The sequence below is a fragment of the Neophocaena asiaeorientalis genome, unplaced genomic scaffold (genome assembly GCF_003031525.2).
Source record: "Neophocaena asiaeorientalis asiaeorientalis breed wild unplaced genomic scaffold, Neophocaena_asiaeorientalis_V1.1 scaffold128, whole genome shotgun sequence".
NCBI classification, from domain to species: domain Eukaryota; kingdom Metazoa; phylum Chordata; class Mammalia; order Artiodactyla; family Phocoenidae; genus Neophocaena; species Neophocaena asiaeorientalis.
The window spans coordinates 164,544-186,107 of NW_020175827.1; the positions used below are offsets into that span (position 1 = coordinate 164,544).

A 21,564-nucleotide genomic window follows, 5' to 3' on the forward strand; every position below is an offset into this window, starting at 1 on the left:
TGGGCCAGGTACCTGGTCTTGCCGGGCGGGGTGGTAGGGTCCACGACTTTCAGCAGGTTGCTTTCCAGAATGTGGAGGAATTGGCCCACTGCCATCTGAAGGCTTTCCCTATGGCGAGTAAACAATATTTAAGTACCCAGCGGGCACCTGGCACACAAGGGATGCAGGCTAGTTCTGCCCCCTTGAACCTCATGAGCCCAATGAGACAGAGCTGAGAAAAGACAAGGGATGCATGAGGGACAGTGACAGGCGGTAAGGAGAAAAACAGCGCTGCCACAAGTCTGAGGGCTCTCTGTGCGCAAAGACTGCCAACAATAACAGCAGCAGGATATAGACCTGGTAAGAACACAGCTGAGACAGGATAAGTCATGGAGAACCAGGCCTTCACGGTTAAAAGAACAAAACTGGGAAGGACACGGTGTAATGAATTCCAGGAATTCCAGAAGGCCTTTAGAAAAGCCATCCAAAGGAACTGCCTAAACTACACTTCCTACGCTTCTTTGGAATTTAGACCATAAGGACTTTTCTTATTTATTTAACAAGAAGTTCAACACTAGTGCTCCCAGGCTTGGCACTGTGGCTCCACCACTTTCATCCTCAGGGCTGTCAACCTCACGATCACAAGGTAGTGCCTCTACTCAAAGCACTTCTTCTCACAGCAGCAAACAAAGCTGAGAGATGGGGGCTAGTAAGTAGCAAAAAGGCTTGCTTTGGGTGCCTCACACTTCTTACCAAAGAGGAAAAAAAAACCTCTCCCAGAATTCCCAGAACCCAATCACTGACAGAAGGAAACGGGGTTGCCATGATCGGCTTAGACCAATCTTTACTCAGGGTGACTGGGTAAATGGCCACCTTTATAAATCAAGGAAAGTGGAAGCAATAGCTGAGGAGTATGCAAATACACTTTCCAGAAGAATGTGTGCAGGCCAAGCCAAGTTGGATGGCACTGTGAAGTTGTAACCATTTGTCCTTGAAGAAACATCAGGTTTATGAAACCAGGGCTAACGGAAAGGAGAATGGATCAGGTCTTGTGTGAAACGCTTTACACCAGGAGAAAGCAAACTATGGCCACGGGCCAAATCCAACCCACCTGCCTGTTTTTGTAAATAGTTTTATTGGAACACAGTTGTGCCCATTTGTTTGCGTATGATCTATGGCTGCTTTCACGCTACACGGGCTGAGATGAGCGGATGCGACGGACAATACACGGGCCGCAAAGCTATATTTACTAAATATGTGTGTATGTGTTGGTGGAGGGGAAGGCAGTGAGTGACAATTTAGGTCCAGTGGGGCCACTTCAGGGAAAGATGAGGGAAGGAGACAAGTCACAGGGAGTGGCAGCAAGCTGAGTGGCGCGACTGGAGCCTTTCAGATGCCCGAGGCAAGTGCAAAGTGGACACACTGACTCTGTGTGGGAGAAAAGCAGGCAGAGGCTCCTATGCTTATGCGAGACCAAGCAAATTCTTGAAATGTTAGCTGCCTTTTCCTCCCACTCATCTTCCCCAGGACTGTTCCTCTACTTCCCATCTCCCCTCTCTACCAAGTCAACTATTCTGAGGACAAGCTGAATGCTTTGAACCAATCACAGAAAGGTGTTTTTTGAAATTTGGTTTCCCCATTCTGGTAGTCAGGAAATATGTCTTCTAAAAACAGAGCCCTAAGTACCAGTAAAATAGAGAAAACACAGGACTGGCGGTCAGAAGATCTGGGTTCAAGTCCCACCTCTGCCACTTGCTAGCTGAGCCTGGGCAAGGTAGCCCACATCTCTCAGGTCCAGTTTCTCCATCTCTAAAGCGAGGACTTGGACTTGTCAGGGATAATGACACCCACCTCACAGCGAGAACAGGAAGGTGCTTTGTAAATTGTAATGTGATGAATAAAGTAGCAATAATGATTCTTCCTTCAGCATCCCCGCCACCCCAATCTTTTGAAACTTAAAGCAAAGGAAAAAGTCAGTGATTAAGAGAAATCCAGTCGAGTGGTGGCTCCCGGGTCTGTGTAACAGTGAATGGAAGCACTAGGTCACTAGTCCCAGCTCTGGAAATGTAAGGACCTAGGGCCGGGTCCATTCAGAAGGCCAGGAGAATGGGGTGATCTTGGCCTCTGCACACAGAGACGCCAGCTAACAAGTGTGAGCAGGCCTGATGAGCCCCCTTCCCCACGCACTGGGAGGTATGACCAAGCGTGACTTTATGCCAGCAGCTGAAGAGGCTCCTTACCTGTCTTCCCTTTGCAGGATGTACAAGGCTGTGTCCACCGCTCTCTGCTCAATCATCCATGCAAACCTCTTCAGCGTGGGGCAGCTCGGGAGGCTGTGCACCTGAAAGGTCCAAGGTACAGTTTTTGAAAGAAATGCTTCTCATCCACTGAGCCTGGCAGCCAATTAGCTTCCATGGAGCCCTAGGGGCCTGTCTTCTCCTGGGGAGAGCCTTAACAGCTCAAAAATCTATGTCCCCAAGGCCTGTCAGAAGCTATTCCTCGAGATCTAAAGGCCCAGGAAAAAAAAATTGTTTTTCCTTTTTCTGATACTCCTCATCTACCCCAAAGTAAAAAAAATTTGTATTTTCTTAAGCTAAAAAAAAACCAAAAAATTGAATAGAATACAAGGCAAGGAATTCATAAATTTCTACTTGGCCTTCATTTTCCCCAAGATGATTTCTAAAAAGTATGCCATATAAATATGTTATATATGCAAACTCTTGCTTATTAAACTTAAACCTATTTTACACATAAGCACAAGGTGCATTTCTGCCTTCAGGGCACACCATCATCTTCACAAGAGAAGGAAGGAAGATCCAGGCTATACTGCCTTTGGGTGTCCGACTTTTTTTTTTTTTTTTTTTTGGCGGTACACGGGCCTCTCACTGCTGTGGCCTCTCCCGTTGCAGAGCACAGGCTCCGGACGCACAGGCTCAGCGGCCATGGCTCACGGGCCCAGCCGCTCCGCAGCATGTGGGATCTTCCCGGACCGGGGCACGAACCCCTGTCCCCTGCATCGGCAGGCGGACTCTCAACCACTGCGCCACCAGGAAAGCCCGGGTTTCCGACTTTTGAATCTAGGACAGCATTTCCTATTGTGCGGTCTTCAGTATTTATTAGATAAGAAAGATTCTATGGCTAAACAAGTTTGAGAAAAACAGACTTAAGGATGAACCAACTTTCTTTACTACAGGCTTCTCAGATTCTTTAACATGCTGACGTGTGTATAGACTCTCCAACAATAAAGAGGGACTCCAAAATTTTTAGACAATAATCTCTCCCTACGGTCACCCACCCCACCCCTGCCTGCCCACGTAATACACACTCACATAATGAGCATTCTGGTGAATGTGCTTTAAGAAACTCTGGTTGAGAGTTAAATGTCTGGGCTCCCAACCCAGTAAGGGGTCCTCCTTGATTGTTCCCTATCCCTCAGTTCCCACGTCCATTCTGTCTGCAAGTCCTATCACAGCTGCCTCCAAGCCAGGAGCTCTCCACCCAGTTCTAACTCAGAAGGCAGCCCACCAAGCCTCCCCCAGGGTCCCCCACCCCCAGGGCCCGAGGAGGACAGCCAGCCCACCTGCTCAGCAGCCATGTTGTCCAGGAGGATGAGGAAGTCCACTCCATCGCTACTGGCAATGCCCATCCCTTCCTTCACCTTCTTCAAATCCTCTGAGATCCCTGGCTGCAAAGAAGCAGCCTGCCTCCGGCCTCTGTCAAAAAATAAAAAGTTACTCCTTATATTTCATCATACTGTATAGTGATTAACAGTTGACAAAGTGTATCTCATTCTTCATTTGGGATCTCATTTAACCTTCAACGATGACTCACTGGGGTTAGCTGGTATTATTGCCATGGTATAGATGAATAAACTAAGACTCTATGAGGTCAAATGACTTGTAAAAGGAAGTTAGTATGTACCAGGACTAGAATAATAACCTGGATTTTCCAAATCCCACTCTAGCATTATCAAAAACAATGCAAGCATGGCCAGGTCTGCTTGAAAACAGCATTCTCCTTCTTCTGGGGGAACACATACTACATAGTTTTAGTGCAGACCAGAAATACCTGAAAACTGCAAAGTGCCATCAGCCCAAACCAATCTATCCTACACGGCAGAACGTTGGTAAGAAAAAGGGAAGCTGTGTCTTCTTCTGCTCGTCCATCTGGATTTGCAGTTTGATGACTGACTTACTCATCTTTATTTAATCATCTTTTCTGTAAGGTTCTTCATCTGCCCCATCTGAGAGCATTGAAGGATTGAAGAGAGGATAATGCTTGGCAAACGGCAAAGCCCCACTCATGGCTGTATACACCATCTTTCCAGCCCAGCGCGTGGCTCTCCCCAGGCATCCTGTACCTTCACTATTAGCCTGTCACTGTGAGTAAGAGCTGCCTCACTTCCTGGACGGTTGATGGCAGACCTGAGCTTAATGCAATCTCTTTCATTCCTTATCCACCAGCACGGCCAGCCTGGGCAGGCCCTCAGTTCAGGGAGCGCCTGCCAGCTAAGGCGGTAAAACGCTGCCTGTTCACCCCTGGTGAGCAAGAATCAGGGGCAGTTACCTGGTTCTTTCCCGGAGCCTCTGGCAGTTTTGGTAGTTGGGGTACAAGACTTCAGAGCTTGCTTCATCAGTGTGGATGATGATGGGTCCTGGAAGGAATGCGGGAAGCACAAGTGGGAAGAGGCTTCAGCTTGTTCTTCCCAGCAGCTCCACCCCCTTCTTCTTCTGTCTATACAGACGGAGCTGCTCCCAGAGGCAGGTCATCCCCTTAAGGACAGTGAATGCCTTCAACATGCCCTGGCCTTGCCAACAGGAGCTCTGCTGTGGTCTGAGCAATGGATAAAGCAGTAGCAGCCTTGCTTTGTCCAGCACCACCTCTCCTGCTGGGCCACCTATAGCCGAGAGCAGGTACAGGTGCCGATCAGACTGGCACGTCCATGACCCAGTCCAAAAAACGTCGCCTCGAGGTACCACCAGTACCTGGGGATTCTAATAAAGAATGCGTCCTCCCTCACTTTATCAGAACTAGGTGACATTCTTGCTTCCCAAAGTCCGATCCTATAGGCCAATATGGTGACTGACATGACAATCTGAGAAGGGTGGCCACAGGGTCACAAATTCTCTCAGACCCCATGGCCTCGCCCAAAAGAAAACCCAGGCTTCCAGACGAACTACCAGGAACCAAAGACTAGACTACAGTGTTTCCTGCAGACCTCGCAGCAGCTTGCTCCTGTCCAGAGCTCACGAGTACCCTTGTCCCGTCCAACGATGCCCAAGAAAAGTGCTCTAACACCTTCCCGTGCTTTGCTCTGTGCCAGAGATGGCAATGGCCTGTGGTAGCGCCCTGTTCTACCCAGCTCAAGCCTCACCTTCTCTGATGGCAGAGAAGCTTTTTGGAATTCACTGAGGTCAATCCATGGAGTGATTAGGTGAATCTAAACCCCAAAGAGCTATTATTTCCGAACAAATTATTGATAGCCAAAACCTCAGTATTTAACAGTAGCCTATGGTGACTTGAGTAGAATACCAGTATTCAGACACACTTTGTTGGTCTGGACAGAAAAAAGCAAATCAGACTGAAAGTCATGAGTTTAGGCCTGAATCTATAACGAACCAGTAGGATGGCCCTGGGAAGTCACTTCCCTTCTCTGGGGCTCATGTGTAAATTGAAGGGATGAGACTAGTATCAGCAATTTTCAATTGTTTCTAAAGCAGTGGAAGCTTTTTTCTCCCACTATTAGATAAGGTAATAAAAGAAAAGGTGCTGATGGCTTCAAGGTAGGGGTCCAAAGTATAGTCTACCTGCATGCCCCAACCCCTTCCTTTTCTGTAGTTTCTGACCCCTCTGAAGAATCCTGGGGTTCCGCAGGAAACGTTGTAAAAAAGAATAGACCAAATGATCAGAGGCCCTCTCCAGATATACATGTTTTCTGAGAAGCAGGAGAGCACAAGAGCGAAGAGTATGGATTGTGAAGCCAGACTGCCAGCGTTTAAATCCCAGCTCCTCCATTTACCAGCTTACTATCTGTTCCTCAGATAGTCATTTAGCCTCTCTGTGCCTTAGTTCTCTTATCTGTAAAATGGGGATAATGTTACCTACCTCACAGGGTCATCACAAGAATTAAACAAGTTAATATCCGCAAAGCTCTTAGAATAATATTTGATGTATAGTAAGTCCTTTAAATGTGAGAATAATAGTAACTATGATTTAAACCTCTAATTAACACATGATAATTCCTACCTGGTACCTGACATTAGTGTCTGGATAATGGACCTACAGTTTATGATAAATGAGGCACATTTGAGTTGGCACTCAGATACGCATTGAATGAATGAAAGACAAAACGGTGCAGACCAACACCTTCCAGCTTCCCCCCACCAGCCTGATTCTCTGTAGTTTACTCAAAACCTTCTGGGCCTTCTCTAGGATTTTACTCTTGAAACAATATCCCAAAGTTGCACCACTTCCACCAATGGTAGCACCTTGTGGGGTTCTTAGGTCTATTCAAATCCCTTGATACTGGCCAAGGCATGGAAGTAGCTGTGACAGGAGTCAAACTGGACTTGTGAGGATGTCTGGGTCCAGTGCAGGGAGCGGCTACCCAGGCAGCCACACCAGAGGCTGGTGATGATACCACTTCCTTCCTTGCACCAAGAAACCCCTTTCCTACCTCAGTTACACTTTAGGTGGTTCTGAGGAGAGGACATTTGCCTTTTAGAAGCTGAGCAAGTGAACAGCTTTCAGAAGGCCAGGCACTACGGATTATTCCTAAACTCAGGGGCTCCCAAGAGGTAAGGAGCAGCCCATCCTGTTTGCTTTATGTTACTTAGGCTCGCTGTTTGTGTTCAGCCAGCTTCAGCCAGAATTAGCAGCAGTACCCAAGCCAGCTGGGGGCAAGGCCAGCCTCCTTTGGCCTGGAGGTTCTGTATTTCACAAACTTTTTAAAAGCCTGATGGAAGTTTTATCTCTATTTGAGATACTGCTACAGAAGCTAAAGAAAAGAACAAGAACCTCTGCCTTATGGCATCGTTTTAGTATTTTAATATTGGTGAGGTCATGATGATCTGAAACTCAGACCAGCAGTTAAATGTAAATTTCAACCAATTACAAATGACAAGATATGGCTTCATTTGATAGTCAAAGGGCCTCAACACATGAGATCCATAAAGGAAAATACTGAATGTAGTTCTTGGTGGTGAAAAGGTTGAGAACCGCTAGCTGTGCTCATTCACTGGCTGAACAGGTCAAAACCCAAACTCGACAGATTTTCTTAACTAGGAAAGGCTGTACGGAATACTGTTAATACCATCTGGGTCATGCTGTGGATTACCACCAAGACCAGGGCAGTAGCAGCAGACCCAGGTCCCAGCAAAGTGTCCCTCCTGCCCTCCTTCCTTTTCAGCAGCGTCTCTACTAAACAAAAAGGCCCCAGTACTGTTCACAAGACCTGGCTGGGGCTGCCTCATGCAGCTTGTGTGGATGCTTGAGAGAAGAAGTCAGGAGCCAGAGGCGCATCAGAGCAGCTGACGCATTGCTGCAGGTGTGCAGGTCAGGCTGACAAGGGCAGCAGCAGGCCAGACAGGGAGGGGCCTGCCAGAGGAGTAGGTACACCATGGAAGCTACCTGAGCAGGAGGACAGAGACCAAGGGGACAGATACCAAGAAAGAGAGAGCGGGACTTTGGAAGTGAGAAGAAAAGGCTCCTCAGGGACAGGGGCTGACTCGTAGAGCCCAAACTCAAACCTTCTTTCTGACATTGGAAAAGCCCAGCCAGCAAACACCGGGTAGACTCCAGATTCCGATATATGTTAGTGGAACGAATGCTGGGAAAAAAACCAAAAAGGTAGATTAACTCATAAAAGGAAGATTCATATGTACACTCCACCTTATTCCACAGAGCAGCTGGGAGGCTTTCAAGACTACATAAGGGGAGCTATAGGGCAGAGAAGTATCCTTTATCTCTCTGTGGGATGGCTGCCCAAGGGACCTGAAGGCCAATGAATGTGACCTCCGGTGACCACTTGTTCACTGAATCCTACTGTACTAGGGTAACTGCTCCCAGACTACCTTGGACGTTCTAACAGGGGAGAGCAGATTCTCGTCTACCCCTGACCGGGAGAATGGTCCTCCTCTATCGGGGAAGGTCATCCTCTTCGACCGAGTGTGCGGCTTCGGGAGGGACACACATGGAGAGGTGGGAGAGGAAGGGGACGCCCGCCTAGCCAGCCAGATCAGCAGAATCAAACCCTGGCGATGAATGGGATGACAGATGTCACAGTCAGATCGACCACACATCCCCCCAGACTACCTTGGATGAGAGTGGGAACCACCTGGGGCATCAGGGCAGGTTTTCTCATGCCCAGGACCTTACATTGGGTGCAACATCCCTTTTTCAAGCGACTCACAAGACCTCCAGTGGGTTGAAGGTTGGCGAAAGAAAGGGGATGTCCTCCACGTAGTTCTTCCTCAGCCTCTCTCCCAGGGCAAACATCTGCTGCATGCCCACCTTGGTCAGCTGTCCAGCAAACATGCCCCCCTGAGGCGGGGGAGGAAGGAGAGGAGAATGAAAACGTCTGATGGCCTGCTAACCTCAGGCCAGAGCAAACCATCACAGCTCCGCAGGGGGCTTCCTGGAGCGGGGAAGCATCGCTCACCTTCAGCGTGGTCTCGTGGTACTGAGAGTCGAAAGGAGAATGTGGTTTCGGGCCACCAGCTAGATTGGTGACTGTGTAATCAAGCCGAGTTTGGGGTGGGACCTCTAGTAGCTGGGGTTTCCACTCTACCTGCTGTGACCACAAAAAGCAACATATCGTTTAAAAAGGTTCTTGAAACTTAGAGCATTGATATCCAGCAGCACGTAGCTAGCATCACACTGACACTAGACAAGCAACCTTCCTACGGGAAGGAAGGAAAGGAACTTTAACTCCAGCTCCAATTAAGGGAAGAAAAGACTGCGACTTATCATTCCAGGTGTCCTCAGCCCAAGTCCTGTTATTGCTACACTAGTACTCACTGTTAAGGTATTGCTCTGGCACTAAGCCCAGACTGAAGTAAAGGGGAGAAGCAGCCAGACTGCCGTGGCGAATGAACTAATGATGGAGTAAGTGAATGAATGTGATATAATCTCAGTGACCGTATACTTAAGAATTTTTAAGAAATCAACCTGCAGGCTTTTATGGCCCTTCCTTAAGGACTCTCGTAACTACTACGTATTTCCCTTCCTTTCATCCAACTTCTCAAATAAGTAGCTGCCCCCTAAGAAACCTTCACTTCTTCACCATCTTCCTTTATTCCTTGCAGTCTGGCTCCTGCCCCAACTGTACTGATTTTCGAAACATAACAAGTAGTCATAGGCCTCACAGCTCCAACTGCCAACTGCCCATAAAATTCTTACATGCACTGAGTCCGATGTGATGCCTTAAATTTTAAAAACAAAAGTCTTTTCTTCTAATCCCATATACCAGCCTCTCTTCCCAACTGACTATGATTCTCAAGGCTACCCCAATCCTCCTAGTTGCCAAGACTCAAACCTCTGACTCACCCCACTGCTCCCCCATCCCCACCCCAGACCCTGTGGATCACTGGCTAGAAAAAATGTTACTCCCACTGGTCCTTCTTTTATCTTATTATTAGAGTATAAAACCTTATTACCTCAGGCAAAGTCCTGTGACAGGCTCTCTCCCTCCCATCCCCCAAACCATATATACATAACCACCCAATTAACCTTGCTAGGCCACTCTCATCATATCAATAGCTTTTTCCTAATGTTCCAAGAGAGAAGCGTCTGCCTTTCAGGACTTTTGGCCCAGCCTCTGTCCCCAGCTGTACTGCCACTACGCCTCTCTCTTCCCCTACCCAGGCCAGACCATACCCACTGCTTTCTCTACATCTTCTTTCAGCTTGCTTCCCTTGCTCGGAGGGACTCCTGTCCGTCCCTGTCCATCCAGCTTCTCTCCAAGGTTCAATGACAGCTCAAGCCTTACCTCCCCAGCTGTGACTGCGCCAGCTTTCAGTGGTTGTCTTCTTATCCGAATTCCTACAGCACTTACAATATATAACTCAATTTCTTACTGCTTCATTTTGTTTTAAAACTAACTTTTGAAAACCTACGATGTCACACAGCATTGTATTTATCTTGGTGCCTCCCAGAAATATCCCAGGAGACGGCTACTGGGAGTCCCAGGTCCATTCTTCCAAAAGGCATTGTCTCAGCCTCACCTGCACCCGGTCTCCAAACACCTGAGCCTCTTCCCCTGCTGGTACTACAGCAACTGATATCAGAAGATCGGGTGTTCAGAGCCGAGACCTTCTTCCTACAATCTTTTAATCACTGCTCCTCCTTTCAAAGTTCTAACACTATAACTTCCCTTCATAAAACCCTTCAAGGGCTCATAGCTGCATGATGGCCCCTGCCTCTCTCTCTTCACCAATTCTTCCCTGCCCTACACACTTCTTCTCTAGCCACAAAACTCTGTTGCCTAGAACACCATCCCCACACCTCCTGGCCTTTCAACCTCATGTTCCTTCTACCTGGAATTTTCTTTTCCCTTTCATCTAGAAAGACTTCTGTTCATTCCACAAAACAGCTTAAATGTTCCCAGAAGCTGTGACCTTGGGCCTGTGCTCTCACAGCAGCCTCAGTGGATCTTTTTGGTAGCCTTTGCCAAACTGTATTAGACAAGTCCCTTTACTAGTCTGTCCTGCTCAGCAGACTTAGCTCCTGAGAGCAGAGCCTGTGTCATCTATTGACCTCTGCATTTTGGATGTCCAACAAAGGGCCTGGCACACAGTAGGCATAATTAACAGCTCCAACAGGGAATTCCCTGGCAGTCCAGTGGTTAGGACTCTGTACTTCCACTGCAGGGGGCAAAGGTTCCATCCCCGGTTGGGGAACTAAGATCCCACAAGCTGCGCGGCCAAGGGGGGGAAAGAAAAATAGCTTCAACGATTTGTTAGATCCTGTGGAAGATACCAAGATTGAGATAACATGACCCTGCCTTTTTTGGATTTTCCGGTTAGTAGAGACAGCAAGCTATGTATGTAAATGATAGCAGAACTAAAATAGAAACTATGTGCTACAAGAAACCAGAGGAAGGCCATAGTAGTTCAAAGGCAAGACAGACCTTCTCTTCTGGCTGAGGATTCAGGAAAAGTTTCATGGAAGGAATGGTATTTGAAATGAATAGGATTTAGACAAGCAGAGACCAGGACTTGAGAGTAAGAGGTAGGTAAGAAGAGAGGGTGGTATTCAGAATTCTAAGAATAGGTAGAAAGCTTGAGCAAAACAAGAGATGGGGAAGAATATACAGAGGAAAGAAGTGGCTTGGTTTGCCTGAATGTGGGAGTGGTTTTCAAACTTTTAAATTAGCAAATATCAGGTTGAGTTAGATTTGTATATTTAAAGGCAAAAACTGGAGTTCCTCTAGTTTAAGTAGGAGTGGGAACTCAGAACCCTAGCCACTCAGCATCCCCTTCGCCAGCAGGCTCCATAGAATAGTTTGAAAGCCATCAGTATAGATCACAATTGAAATGGAAAGACTCAACGCAGAAAAGCCAATTTCAAGATGTCTGCCATAGAGCTGGTGAGAGCCTAAGGCCTCATCTAAGGCAGCAGGAATAGAAGGGGTGGGTTCAAGACTTTTGAGTCAAACCTGGCAAGTGAGTAGATAAAAGCTTTATTTGGAGGCTATATTGGTAGGTAAACAAGAAAGAATAAAGAGAAAATGACTTTGATTTTGAGTCTGGGTGCCTAAGGTGGTAAAGGGTAATGGAGGAACTCCTTGACTAAAACTAAGGCCAAGACAGAAGAAGAGCTGACAAACTGAGTTCAGGTTTGTACGATTTAAGTTTCAGACACCTCCTTTGAGTTCCCAGCACTCCCCGCATATTCCTATAATTGGAATCTGTTTTGTCTCTCTCCTTCATCACATTGTAAACTCTTTTCTCTTTTACAGCTGAGATTGAATTATCCATCCTTGTAAGCCCAGTGTCTAAGCACAGGTCCTGATACCAGGTCCACAGGGCCCGCTCAGCCACACTACAAAACCTCCTCCTGTTAGGTGCATTCACCAAGAGAGGATCTCTGGTTTTCCTAGGAGATGACTCCTGAGGTCTAGGTGATGTCAAGTCTAGAGTACACATTTTCAAATTTTCAAGGATGGATGATACATGAGCTCCATACATGGTGTCCATCCCACATACACACTCTCATTCTCGTGCTTGCTTTTCAGCTTCGGAGTTAGTGGCAAAGACTAATTTTATAATTTTATTTATTTATACTCCATTTTCAAGAACTAACTTAAAGTAAGTGGTAGCAATACCTAAAATATAGTAAGATAAGCGATTCAAAGTAGACAAGAAAGACAAAAGCAAATGAGTATATAGGGACCAAAAATATGGATAGAGTAATAGAGTTTCTCAAAAAAATACATGCCATGAAGATCCATATACTTACTGTAGGTGGGCCAAAAGAGTCAGCACTAAGCTTTCTGGCTTTTATGTACAAGAGAGAAACTTGATCAGCTAGACAAGCTTAAAGATAAAAGCAAGGCAACTGTTCAGGAGAAGCACGCCACTTCTCATGCTAACAGACAAATGCCTCCCAAGGGTCCTCATAAAGAGGATATAATGAACATCTTTTCAGTAGTCGCAGCAATGAGTTTTGTGGGATTGTTTCTCATTGTTCCCTCGACACAGAATGATAGCATCTCACCAAAGCACATTTCCGTGAAGACAGTACTACACGGGGATCGATATGCTACATTCAGGTAAAAGAAAAAAAATCTACGTAAAAGTAAACAAGAACTTCCAGGTGTAGATTTTAGAATAAACTAATGATTTGAAACCTTGCACAGTAGTACCACTGGGAAATTGTTTTAAAGTTACTGATGCCCGAGCCCCCTCCTGGGCTAATGACGTCCAGATCTCCTGGGGATGGGGCCTCCGTTTTTTAAATGCTACCCAGTCCAGATAACTCTAAGGCTTCACCAGAGGAGCTTTTACCATATCTGGATGCTCTGGGTCAATTAAATCAGAATCTCTGGGAGACAGACCTAGGCATCAGTATTTTCTAAAGCTCCCCAGTTGAGTCCAAGGTCCCACCAAGGTTAAGAACCACCACTGCACAGGAATGAATGGATTGATTGGCACATCCTTTGTGTAATGCTTCCTGAAAACTGCTGCTCTTAGATGAGTTTTGAATAAGTATTAATCAACACTGATACTGACATTATCCTTCCGAGCTCATCTACACTATCAAATAAATATGGACCCGAATGTCTTCATGAACAGTGGAGCTGGAATGGGTTGGACTTTATTTTATAAAAACTGAGGAATCTTCCTGGGTTGGGGGCTATTTTGCCATCATATAAAGAGGCGCTGAGGGAAATCCAAAAGTAGGGCCAAATTTATCTTTTGAAAGTGTACCTGGATCTAATCTAACAACCAGAAGAAATGGACAATCAAGTTCCAGAGTTTTATTTCCAGAGCACAGATACAACTTTTAGGAAGATAGGTTAATTCATCAGCCATTCAAGCCATAAGAAAACAACTCAATAAAACAACTAGTTTTAAACAATGATATTTTCTGAGGATTTGTGAGATAACTGAATGGATTGACTTGTCACATAAGTTTATCCATAAACTAGTCAGAAGTCTGGAAATATCTACCAAAGGCAATTTTAGTTTTAGAATGTTGTCAAAGTCCTTTCTGACTATAATTAATAGCAGAACCACAAAGATTAGAAAATCCCAATAACAACCTCTATTAAATTGGAGCTTGAAAAAAAAAAAAAACCTGAGAGAGAATATCCAGAAACAAGTTACAGGAGGCTGATGATACTTGCTCATAGCCTAAGTTGAACAAGAGTTGGTTCTACCCCTCGCTTTTATGCGCAAGACTTTATACAAGATAACCAAAGACGTTCAGTGCATCTGCCTGAAGTCTAGAGAATGTGAGCAGGCAAAAGAGGTAATGTGCCTTATCTAATTGCGAAATAACACCGAGGACTCAGATTCTCTATATTTTGTGGCTACAAAGACAGAAATTGAATGAAGCCGGCAGTCTACCTGAGCTACAACTGCCGCTTCCAGCATAAAGGCAGAAGATACCCATCACACATCCACTGGCTCAGGAGAAAGCCCTAAAAGAATCTAAATCTTTTTCTGGGTCCTTTAGGGAGCACATATACTGTCTGTAGGAGGTCCAGGCCTAGACATTCAGACTTTTATTCACTGCCACCACTGACAACTTTGTCTTCTATTCTTGTACGTTATTTTCCATACAGCCTTTCAGTACCGAGAATAAATGGCGAAGAAAGGAGAGTACACAAGAGATGGGCTATGTACAAAACTATAAGGAAAATTTAGTGACCTAATATAAAAAGGCAAAGTAAGAGACTGAAAAAAAGGTCAAAGTATACAAAAAAAGGAAAGAAAGAAAGAGAAGGAAAGGAATGGAATTCAGGCACCAGATAGAATGTGGTATAGCCATATAGAAAGGCCAACTAGAAATCTGAAAATAGAATTAAATGCCTGACAAACTTTATTCATTTCTGTGGGAAGTGCTTTAGAGGTTTGATTTCATGTGTGGCCAGCTTTAAAAACTGGGTTTTCAGTCGTACAATGTGAGTTGTATAACCTTGAGGGTTTCTTAAAAGCAGCTATCATCATGAGTATGTCTAGTATCAGATTTGGACATCCTGTTGAACCTGCTCCAACATCAACCTGGAGAATAGTAAGCACCCCACAGGTTAAGTTTGACACCTGGGTGCCTGGGGATTTCAGGTTTCCTATTTATCTTCACTAGGAAGACAGTTCTTTAATCACAGGCCTGCCTGCTATGAAAGGCCAGAGATCTTTACTGGCTCTCCCCAAGAATCAAATCCAGAAAGGGTAATCATTTTCAAAACTGACTACTTGTACTTTAATCATAATTATCCTGACCAAAACCAGGTAGATTTTAAGACATAAGCCACAAGACTGAACAATTAAAAATTATTTTTCCTACCTCAGATTCCTTCCACAATAGGTTTAGGAACCCAAAATAAAAAAGGAGAGCTCCAAGACACAGCACTTATTACCAAAAAAATCTTCAGGATCGCAAATGGTATCCAGCAAACCCTGAGAGAAAGCTGCAGTAAATTCTGTTCCCAAAGGTATTAACCTCTTATCCACTGCGATCCCAGTTAGGGTGGTTCCTGGCACAAAGGTCCCTGCAACTCTTTGACAACCGCCAAAATGGTCACACATAAATGCACTACACCCTTGTACTCAAGTTCCCACAAATATTTATTAGAAATGCAGAATCTCAGGCCCTACCCCACGTCGGCGGAATCAGAATCTGCATTTTAACAAGATCCTAGGAGATTTATACGCACCATGGGAAGCACCCTACTACTTCCAGCTGCGCTTCATCACAGCCATCGGGGGGCGTAACTGGAAGTTGCCGGTCTGCCCTACAATCCGAGAGTCCGAGGGGTCTTGGGGGGTCAGGGGCGGGCACCAGGCCAGCACCTTTGCTCAAATTGTTTTCCCTTTGTCTGGACCCAGCCCGAACCCCCGCTCCGTGAGCGTAAAATTCCAAAGGTGGTGTGTGTTGGGGCGAAGAGCCCGGCCCGCCACTGGTTGGCCACACAGTCCTCGCCCCACCAGCCCCGCCGAACTCTCACCTGCTCCTCCCGCGGAAGCGCCTTGAGAGGGCTCCGCGCCCCGTGTCGAAACACGACTTGCACCATTTTCAGCTCCAGCAGGCTTCGGTCGACGGAATTCTGGTCGTCAGCCCCCCGCCGCTGGTGGAGGCAGTACGCCAGCGAGGTCAGGACGCCGACAGGGGCCCACATGCGCACCCTCAAGATCCGGGAGATCATGGGGGAAACCCCTCGGCTCCTCTCTGGGGTGAGGGTGCAGAAAGCGAATACAAGTCCTCCGCGATCGACGGGGCTCAGCAGCCGCCCCCAAGTTCCCGGGAACCGGTGGGCGAGCACATCCACCCGCCCAAGCTGCGACCGCTGCGACTCCCAGCTGTGTAAGGGGACCCCGAGTGGGAGCGTGGGGGAAGAAGCGGAGGTGGGAGCAGCGATGACTCCCCAGGAGTTTTAACCAGGGTCGGGGTTGGCCTCTCCCGCCGCAGACTGGGAGGGGAGCGGGGAGCTCAGCTCCTTATCCTTCGTCCTCTAGGGAACCTTAAACTTGGATTCCAAGTTCGGCCTCCAGCACGCTTGACGGGACAGGAACCTGCCTAGAGTTCCTGGGCGGCAGTGACTCCATTAACACAGATCACTCGACTCCACTTTTTTATAAGCAAGCTCCCACCCACTTTCTCACCCACCCGGGGACCTGCCCCAAGCGGACCCGCGCAGAGGAGCACGGGAAAACGAGTCCCGCGGTGACTCCTATCCGGAGGCTCTGAGTTGCGAGAACTACAACTCCCACAAGGCTGCGCGCCGCGGGCCCTCCACGGGAGGTATTACCCCGCCCCCGGCAGTGGGCCTAGCCCCTCAGGCCGGCAGGTTGGAAGTCTCCAGGAGCTGGCGGTCAGCGTGTGTAGGAGTGAGTCCGCGAGTTTGCCAAGCTGATTGGGTAGGCGACATGAAGGCAGGGGGAGATAGAATTGGGTAGTGGAGCCGATTTATTTTGAGTCTACTGAGGGTAGAAGACTTCCTTGAAGTCCTGGAAGTTGGGGTTCTTGAATTAAGAGCCAAGTACCGTTTGCGAAGGGCGGCACTAGGCGCTTTATATTTAATTTTCATTTGCTGTCTCCCTTCTATGTTTAGAGGCTTAAATCGTTGCAAACTTACAGAACTTCAAGCTCATTGATGTGTTTATTTACATCCAGAATATTTCCTGTGGAAAAATCCAGGCCCTGCGTGCAGATGTCCCAGTGACTAAGCACCTTAGCTAAGCCTCAACCACCTGCTGGTCTGGTTTCTCATGAATATATAGCGGCCCCAAACCACTATTCCAGATCTTTGCAACAGGGCACAATGAAACCATCTGTGTCTATCTCAAGGCAAAGGTCAAGTTGTGAGGAGAGTCTGAATATGTTACATTAAAAAAAACCAAATTCAGTCAATTTGAAGATCTAATTGGCTTTATTCAACTATTCATGAATTGGGCAGCATCCCATCTAGCAACTAGAAGAATGCTGGGAGTGGTTGTACAAAATGGAAGGCTTTTAATAGGCAGGAGGGTGGGGCAAGAAGGTATTAAAAAAAGAAAAGATGGGTTCCCTTTCTGGGAAGGCCCCCCCCCCCCACAAGTGTTTTATCATGCAGATTGCCTCTTCTGGGGGTGGGAATGGGGGTTGATGGAGAGGGACCACGTGACAGGTTACCTTACTGGTGCTTAACCAGAAAATTCCATACTGGTCCCTTAACATTACATTTCTGGGGGAGGCAGAAACTGCAATTAGACATGGGTACTAAACCTAGATAATAAATCTAGGTTTGGTATCATGGGCTTTAGCACTAGTGATGCCACTTTGGGCCTGTGGTTTTCTTTTTAACACCATCCAACCAATTCTTTTATCATTCTAGATTCTGTCATTGAATCAAACGGGGCAAGATGTGAGGGCAACATACTTATGGAGTATGGCTCCTGACCTGAGTCTAAACTAGTTCACTCACCTAGAAAATTCTGAATGTCCTACTGTCGGGAAGGGTCAGTTTGAAACACTGCACATTGTCACAGTTTTCCCCCTGGCCTAGCCCATGGGCTCACTTCTCAGAGTCTTACTGTGTGTCCTGATACTATTAAAAACTGAAAGCTGTTTTTCTAGCTGAAGTAAGGTATCAGGAGCACCAGACAACTCAGCTTCGGAACCTGTGTAATGAAATGTAACCTCAGTGGGGAAAGCTGTTCTCAGCAGTTGAGTGAAAACATGGTATAACTTTAGTGCAGAAGGGCCCTGGTGTTTGAGCAGCTTCAGCAGTCCTGGTTGTGCTAGCACATCAGAGCAGCTTCAAGGCAATGTAATGTTGGCCTCTGGATGCCATTCCCTTCTGCATAATGGACAGGCCACCCTAGTCCACACCCTTACCCTGGCAGCCTCAGCACAGACTTGTCAGGCATCACGAGCAGCACCTTTGACCTGGATGAGCCTGTGCTGCTGGGGTGCCTGTGTGTAGTTGAGGAGCAGTGCTGTGGCTGTCTTAGCAACAGATCTCTGCAGGAAGCCAGAGCAAGGGAGGTTGGAAAATGACAGATTCCATGTGGCACTGTTTGTCAGCACATGGGAGACAACACTTGGGAAGCCCTGTAAATATTTGGTGTGTTATGTATGGTGGTGCTGGTAGTGTTAGTAAATTACAGTTTAAAAGAAAGGGTAGAAATCCTGAAATCATGCTCTGGGGCTGCAGAGTGGCAAGGGTGGGGGGTGGTAGGCCGTGGGGGACTGAGCAACTGATATTGTGACCTTGGCTTTACCATCAGGCAGGTTTGGCTTGGGAAATAAGCCCTCTTCCCACCAAATTGTCCTCAGAGGGTTGGCTTTAATATTATGCCAAAACTCGGTTTGAATTATGAGATAAGAAACAACCACATTCACTGTTTTATCTCCAGTAGTGAACACAGTGCCTGAGTCATAAGTACTCCATAAATACTTGCGGAATGAAATTATAGAATATATCGTAGGAATGTTGTTGAGGACATTGTTCATTACATCACTTATTGCTCCCTATATAAATCGCCTCTTGAGAAATTTATTTTAGTGTTAGCATTAGAACAAACATTAAAACATATGAAGATTACTTTTCTTTCGTTTTTGCCTTGGCTGATAGGAAGCTTGGAGCTTAATTTTAAACTTAACCACAGCAAATATTTAGAACCTAATAGCTAGTGTAACTGTGATCTTTTCCTCCAGGATATCACCCTGGATTGGAGGGGGGCAAAACTGGAGAAAGGTCAGGCTGTTGCAGGCTTCCAGGTGTGAAACCTTTAGGAGGCAGAGTTAACAATAGAGAGTGAGAGGGAGGAAGGCGTCAAGGATGACTTCTTAGTTCCTGGGTCGGGCAACTTGCAGAGGATGCCTTTTACCGGAAGGAGGTTGAGCAGAAATTAGCAAGTTAATTTTGAATCTGTACATTATGAGGTTACCTGTGAGGCATTTAAGTACAAATGCCCTCTAGATTTCATGGATCTGGAACTCAGAATAAATTTGGAGTAGGAATATATAGGTGAAACTCCTCCACGCATAGTTATTAATTGAAACAATAGGAGTGGTTAAGATTCCCAGGGTGAGTGAGTCGAGTAGGAGAGAAACAGGGGGCTAGGACAGGACTCTTGAGTGTTACGGAGCAAGGGCTCGCTGTGCAACGCGCATAGAGGCCAATACTATGGCACTGGCTTTTGAGAAAAGAGCTTTATCTTGAGGTCGACTGATAAGGAGGCGGGAGGCAAGGCTCTCAAACCTGTCTCCTTGATCTATGGTCGGGGCAAAGTTTAAGGGGTTAGAGAAATTTCAAACCTGGATGGTGATTGGTTAGTCTTGAATTAGTCCATATGAGCTACTCATGCTGCTGGAAGCCAGGTTTTTCTTATTGAAGGACTTCTCACTTTGCAAAGGGCTCTGGTGGCAACATTTCCGGAGGCAAGTCAGGTTTGTGGGTTCAAGCCCCACCCTAAGGGAGTCCATATAAAAGGTTACAGCTGCTGGCGTACTCAAAGGATTAGAGTCCCAAACCCTGGGTTAGAGCCTGCGGTCTTTGGATTTCTCTGCTTGTCTGTGTTTGTCCGTGACTGTTTTATTTGTGAGGAATTGGCCAATAGGGTTAACTATTGGATGACTGCAGCAAAGCTTTGCTGAATCTGCTTCCTGTCATTTTGCTCTGGCTATCCTGAGGAGAAAACACTTCCAAAATGGGGAATGTTAACAGTACCCCTGCTAATTTAACAGGAAGGGGGGAAAAGAAAAAAAAAAACATGATATATCAATCAGTCTAAGGAATAGAGTAAGCACAGTAAAAGTAATTAGGAAATATAAGGAGCAAAATCAGTGAAATGGGAGCTAGGAGAAATCATCAATTTCCAAATGGGAGGTCAGCATGGATTAAAAAGCAAAGCTTTGTGTCTTTAGAGTGATTTGAGGAAAGACAGATTAAAGAGAAAAAAAACAGGTGGGGCAATGTTATTAGACAAATAGATACTTTAGGAAGGTTGAGATTGTTAAGGTAGTAACAGGACAGTGATTTTACAATATATAATTACTTGCAGTTTAAATAAGAAATACAGTAGTCAAACTTGGCCTACATTTAGCCAACTGTAAAATAAAGCAAAAAATCTTCCAAAACACAAGCAAAACTTGACAAGAACATTTTTGAGAAAATAGCTCTTAAATACACCTAGAGAATGGCCTGAGAAGATTGAAGTATTTTGAAGATGGAGATAATGTTTCTAATGCAGGTAATAACTAGAGTCACCTGGGTATAGATCTCTATCAGTAAGTTTGTGCTTTGTTCTGTTTGTACCTGTCCTTTCTGATAACAATATGGTTCTTTTAGTGATGTGCTTTTATTCTGTAATTTTTAATGTATTATGTTCTTGGTGTTCTATTTGAGTTCCTACTGTATATGGTATACTGGAGTTATGAAAAGGAAGAAAATGATTTTCGTTTGTACCACTGCCTGGCCCAGTATCAACTGGGGTCAGGGGAAAATGGCGCAAGAATGGGTCTTCTAATTGTAGGACTATTTTACAATTAGACTTGGTTTGCAAAAGAGTGGAGAAATGGGACAAAATCAGCTTTATCCCTGTTTCTTACAAGGGAGGAGTCTTTTACAGTTAGACACATTTTAGTTTGTCTTCATTGAGAATTTTAACCCTCTTTTGTATGAGCCAAGCTATCAAGGAGCTAGCATTGAACTGCTTTTAAGTGTGTGTGTATGTGTGTGTGCGTGTATCACACACACACACACATACTATTTTGAGCAATATAGTGAAGGAAATCTGGTCAGCCAGCTACAAAACTCAAACTTCAGGAAGGGCTTGTTTTTCTTCAGAGAAGGAACTCCCAGATGGAGAACCTTGGCTGTCCTACCATCAGCTCTGCCTTGCACTGTGGTTATCAACTTTCTTCAGTTCAGGAGTAGGCAAGCACAGGTAGTGGGCTCACGACGTCGGACCTCGACTGCTTTTTCTAAGTTATTTTGTTCAGCAGTTAAAACTGCTGAACAGTTCTCAGCAGCGAAACCTGAGTCTCTATATCAGAATAAGAATTTGCAGAAGATATGTAAAGTTATGGTTCAGAGGAAGGCCCTCAGGAAAAACCTGTTTTCCCTGAGTCAGAGCCAGTAATGATCTTAACTACATTTGTCTCCTCCTTTGGTGCCTCCCACCATTCCCCCGCCTTATGAAGGGGGAAATCCCTCCGAGTGGTGCCAAGGCTTCCATCAGCAATCCTCCTAGAGCCCCCAGGTCTGGCCCCAGCCCTGTACCCTTCCTTACCAGATAGTCAACAGGGTCTCCCCTCCCCATACCTGTGAGGGTACTCAGTTTGACCCAGGGGGTACTCTGCTTCAGGCAGGGCAATATCCATGGAGACAAGTTCCCACAGGTCTAAATGACCAAGGTCAACCCAGGGGATCTG

At 46.1% G+C, this 21,564-nt stretch overlaps 1 protein-coding gene across 1 annotated transcript in view; it reads right to left on the reverse strand.

The window, feature by feature from the left end:
• ACP6 (acid phosphatase 6, lysophosphatidic) overlaps positions 1-16,277 on the reverse strand; it is an 18,740-nt gene extending 2,463 nt beyond the window's left edge. Inside the window, exons 1-8 of the mRNA XM_024732719.1 lie at positions 15,653-16,277; positions 8,639-8,770; positions 8,390-8,520; positions 7,728-7,807; positions 4,546-4,633; positions 3,560-3,692; positions 2,220-2,320; positions 13-108 (exon numbers count right to left, since the gene is read on the reverse strand). Coding sequence (XP_024588487.1) covers positions 13-108; positions 2,220-2,320; positions 3,560-3,692; positions 4,546-4,633; positions 7,728-7,807; positions 8,390-8,520; positions 8,639-8,770; positions 15,653-15,850 — 959 coding nt within the window. The 5' untranslated portion in view covers positions 15,851-16,277. The remainder of the gene's footprint in view (positions 1-12; positions 109-2,219; positions 2,321-3,559; positions 3,693-4,545; positions 4,634-7,727; positions 7,808-8,389; positions 8,521-8,638; positions 8,771-15,652) is intronic.
• Between the last annotated feature and the right edge of the window lie 5,287 nt (positions 16,278-21,564).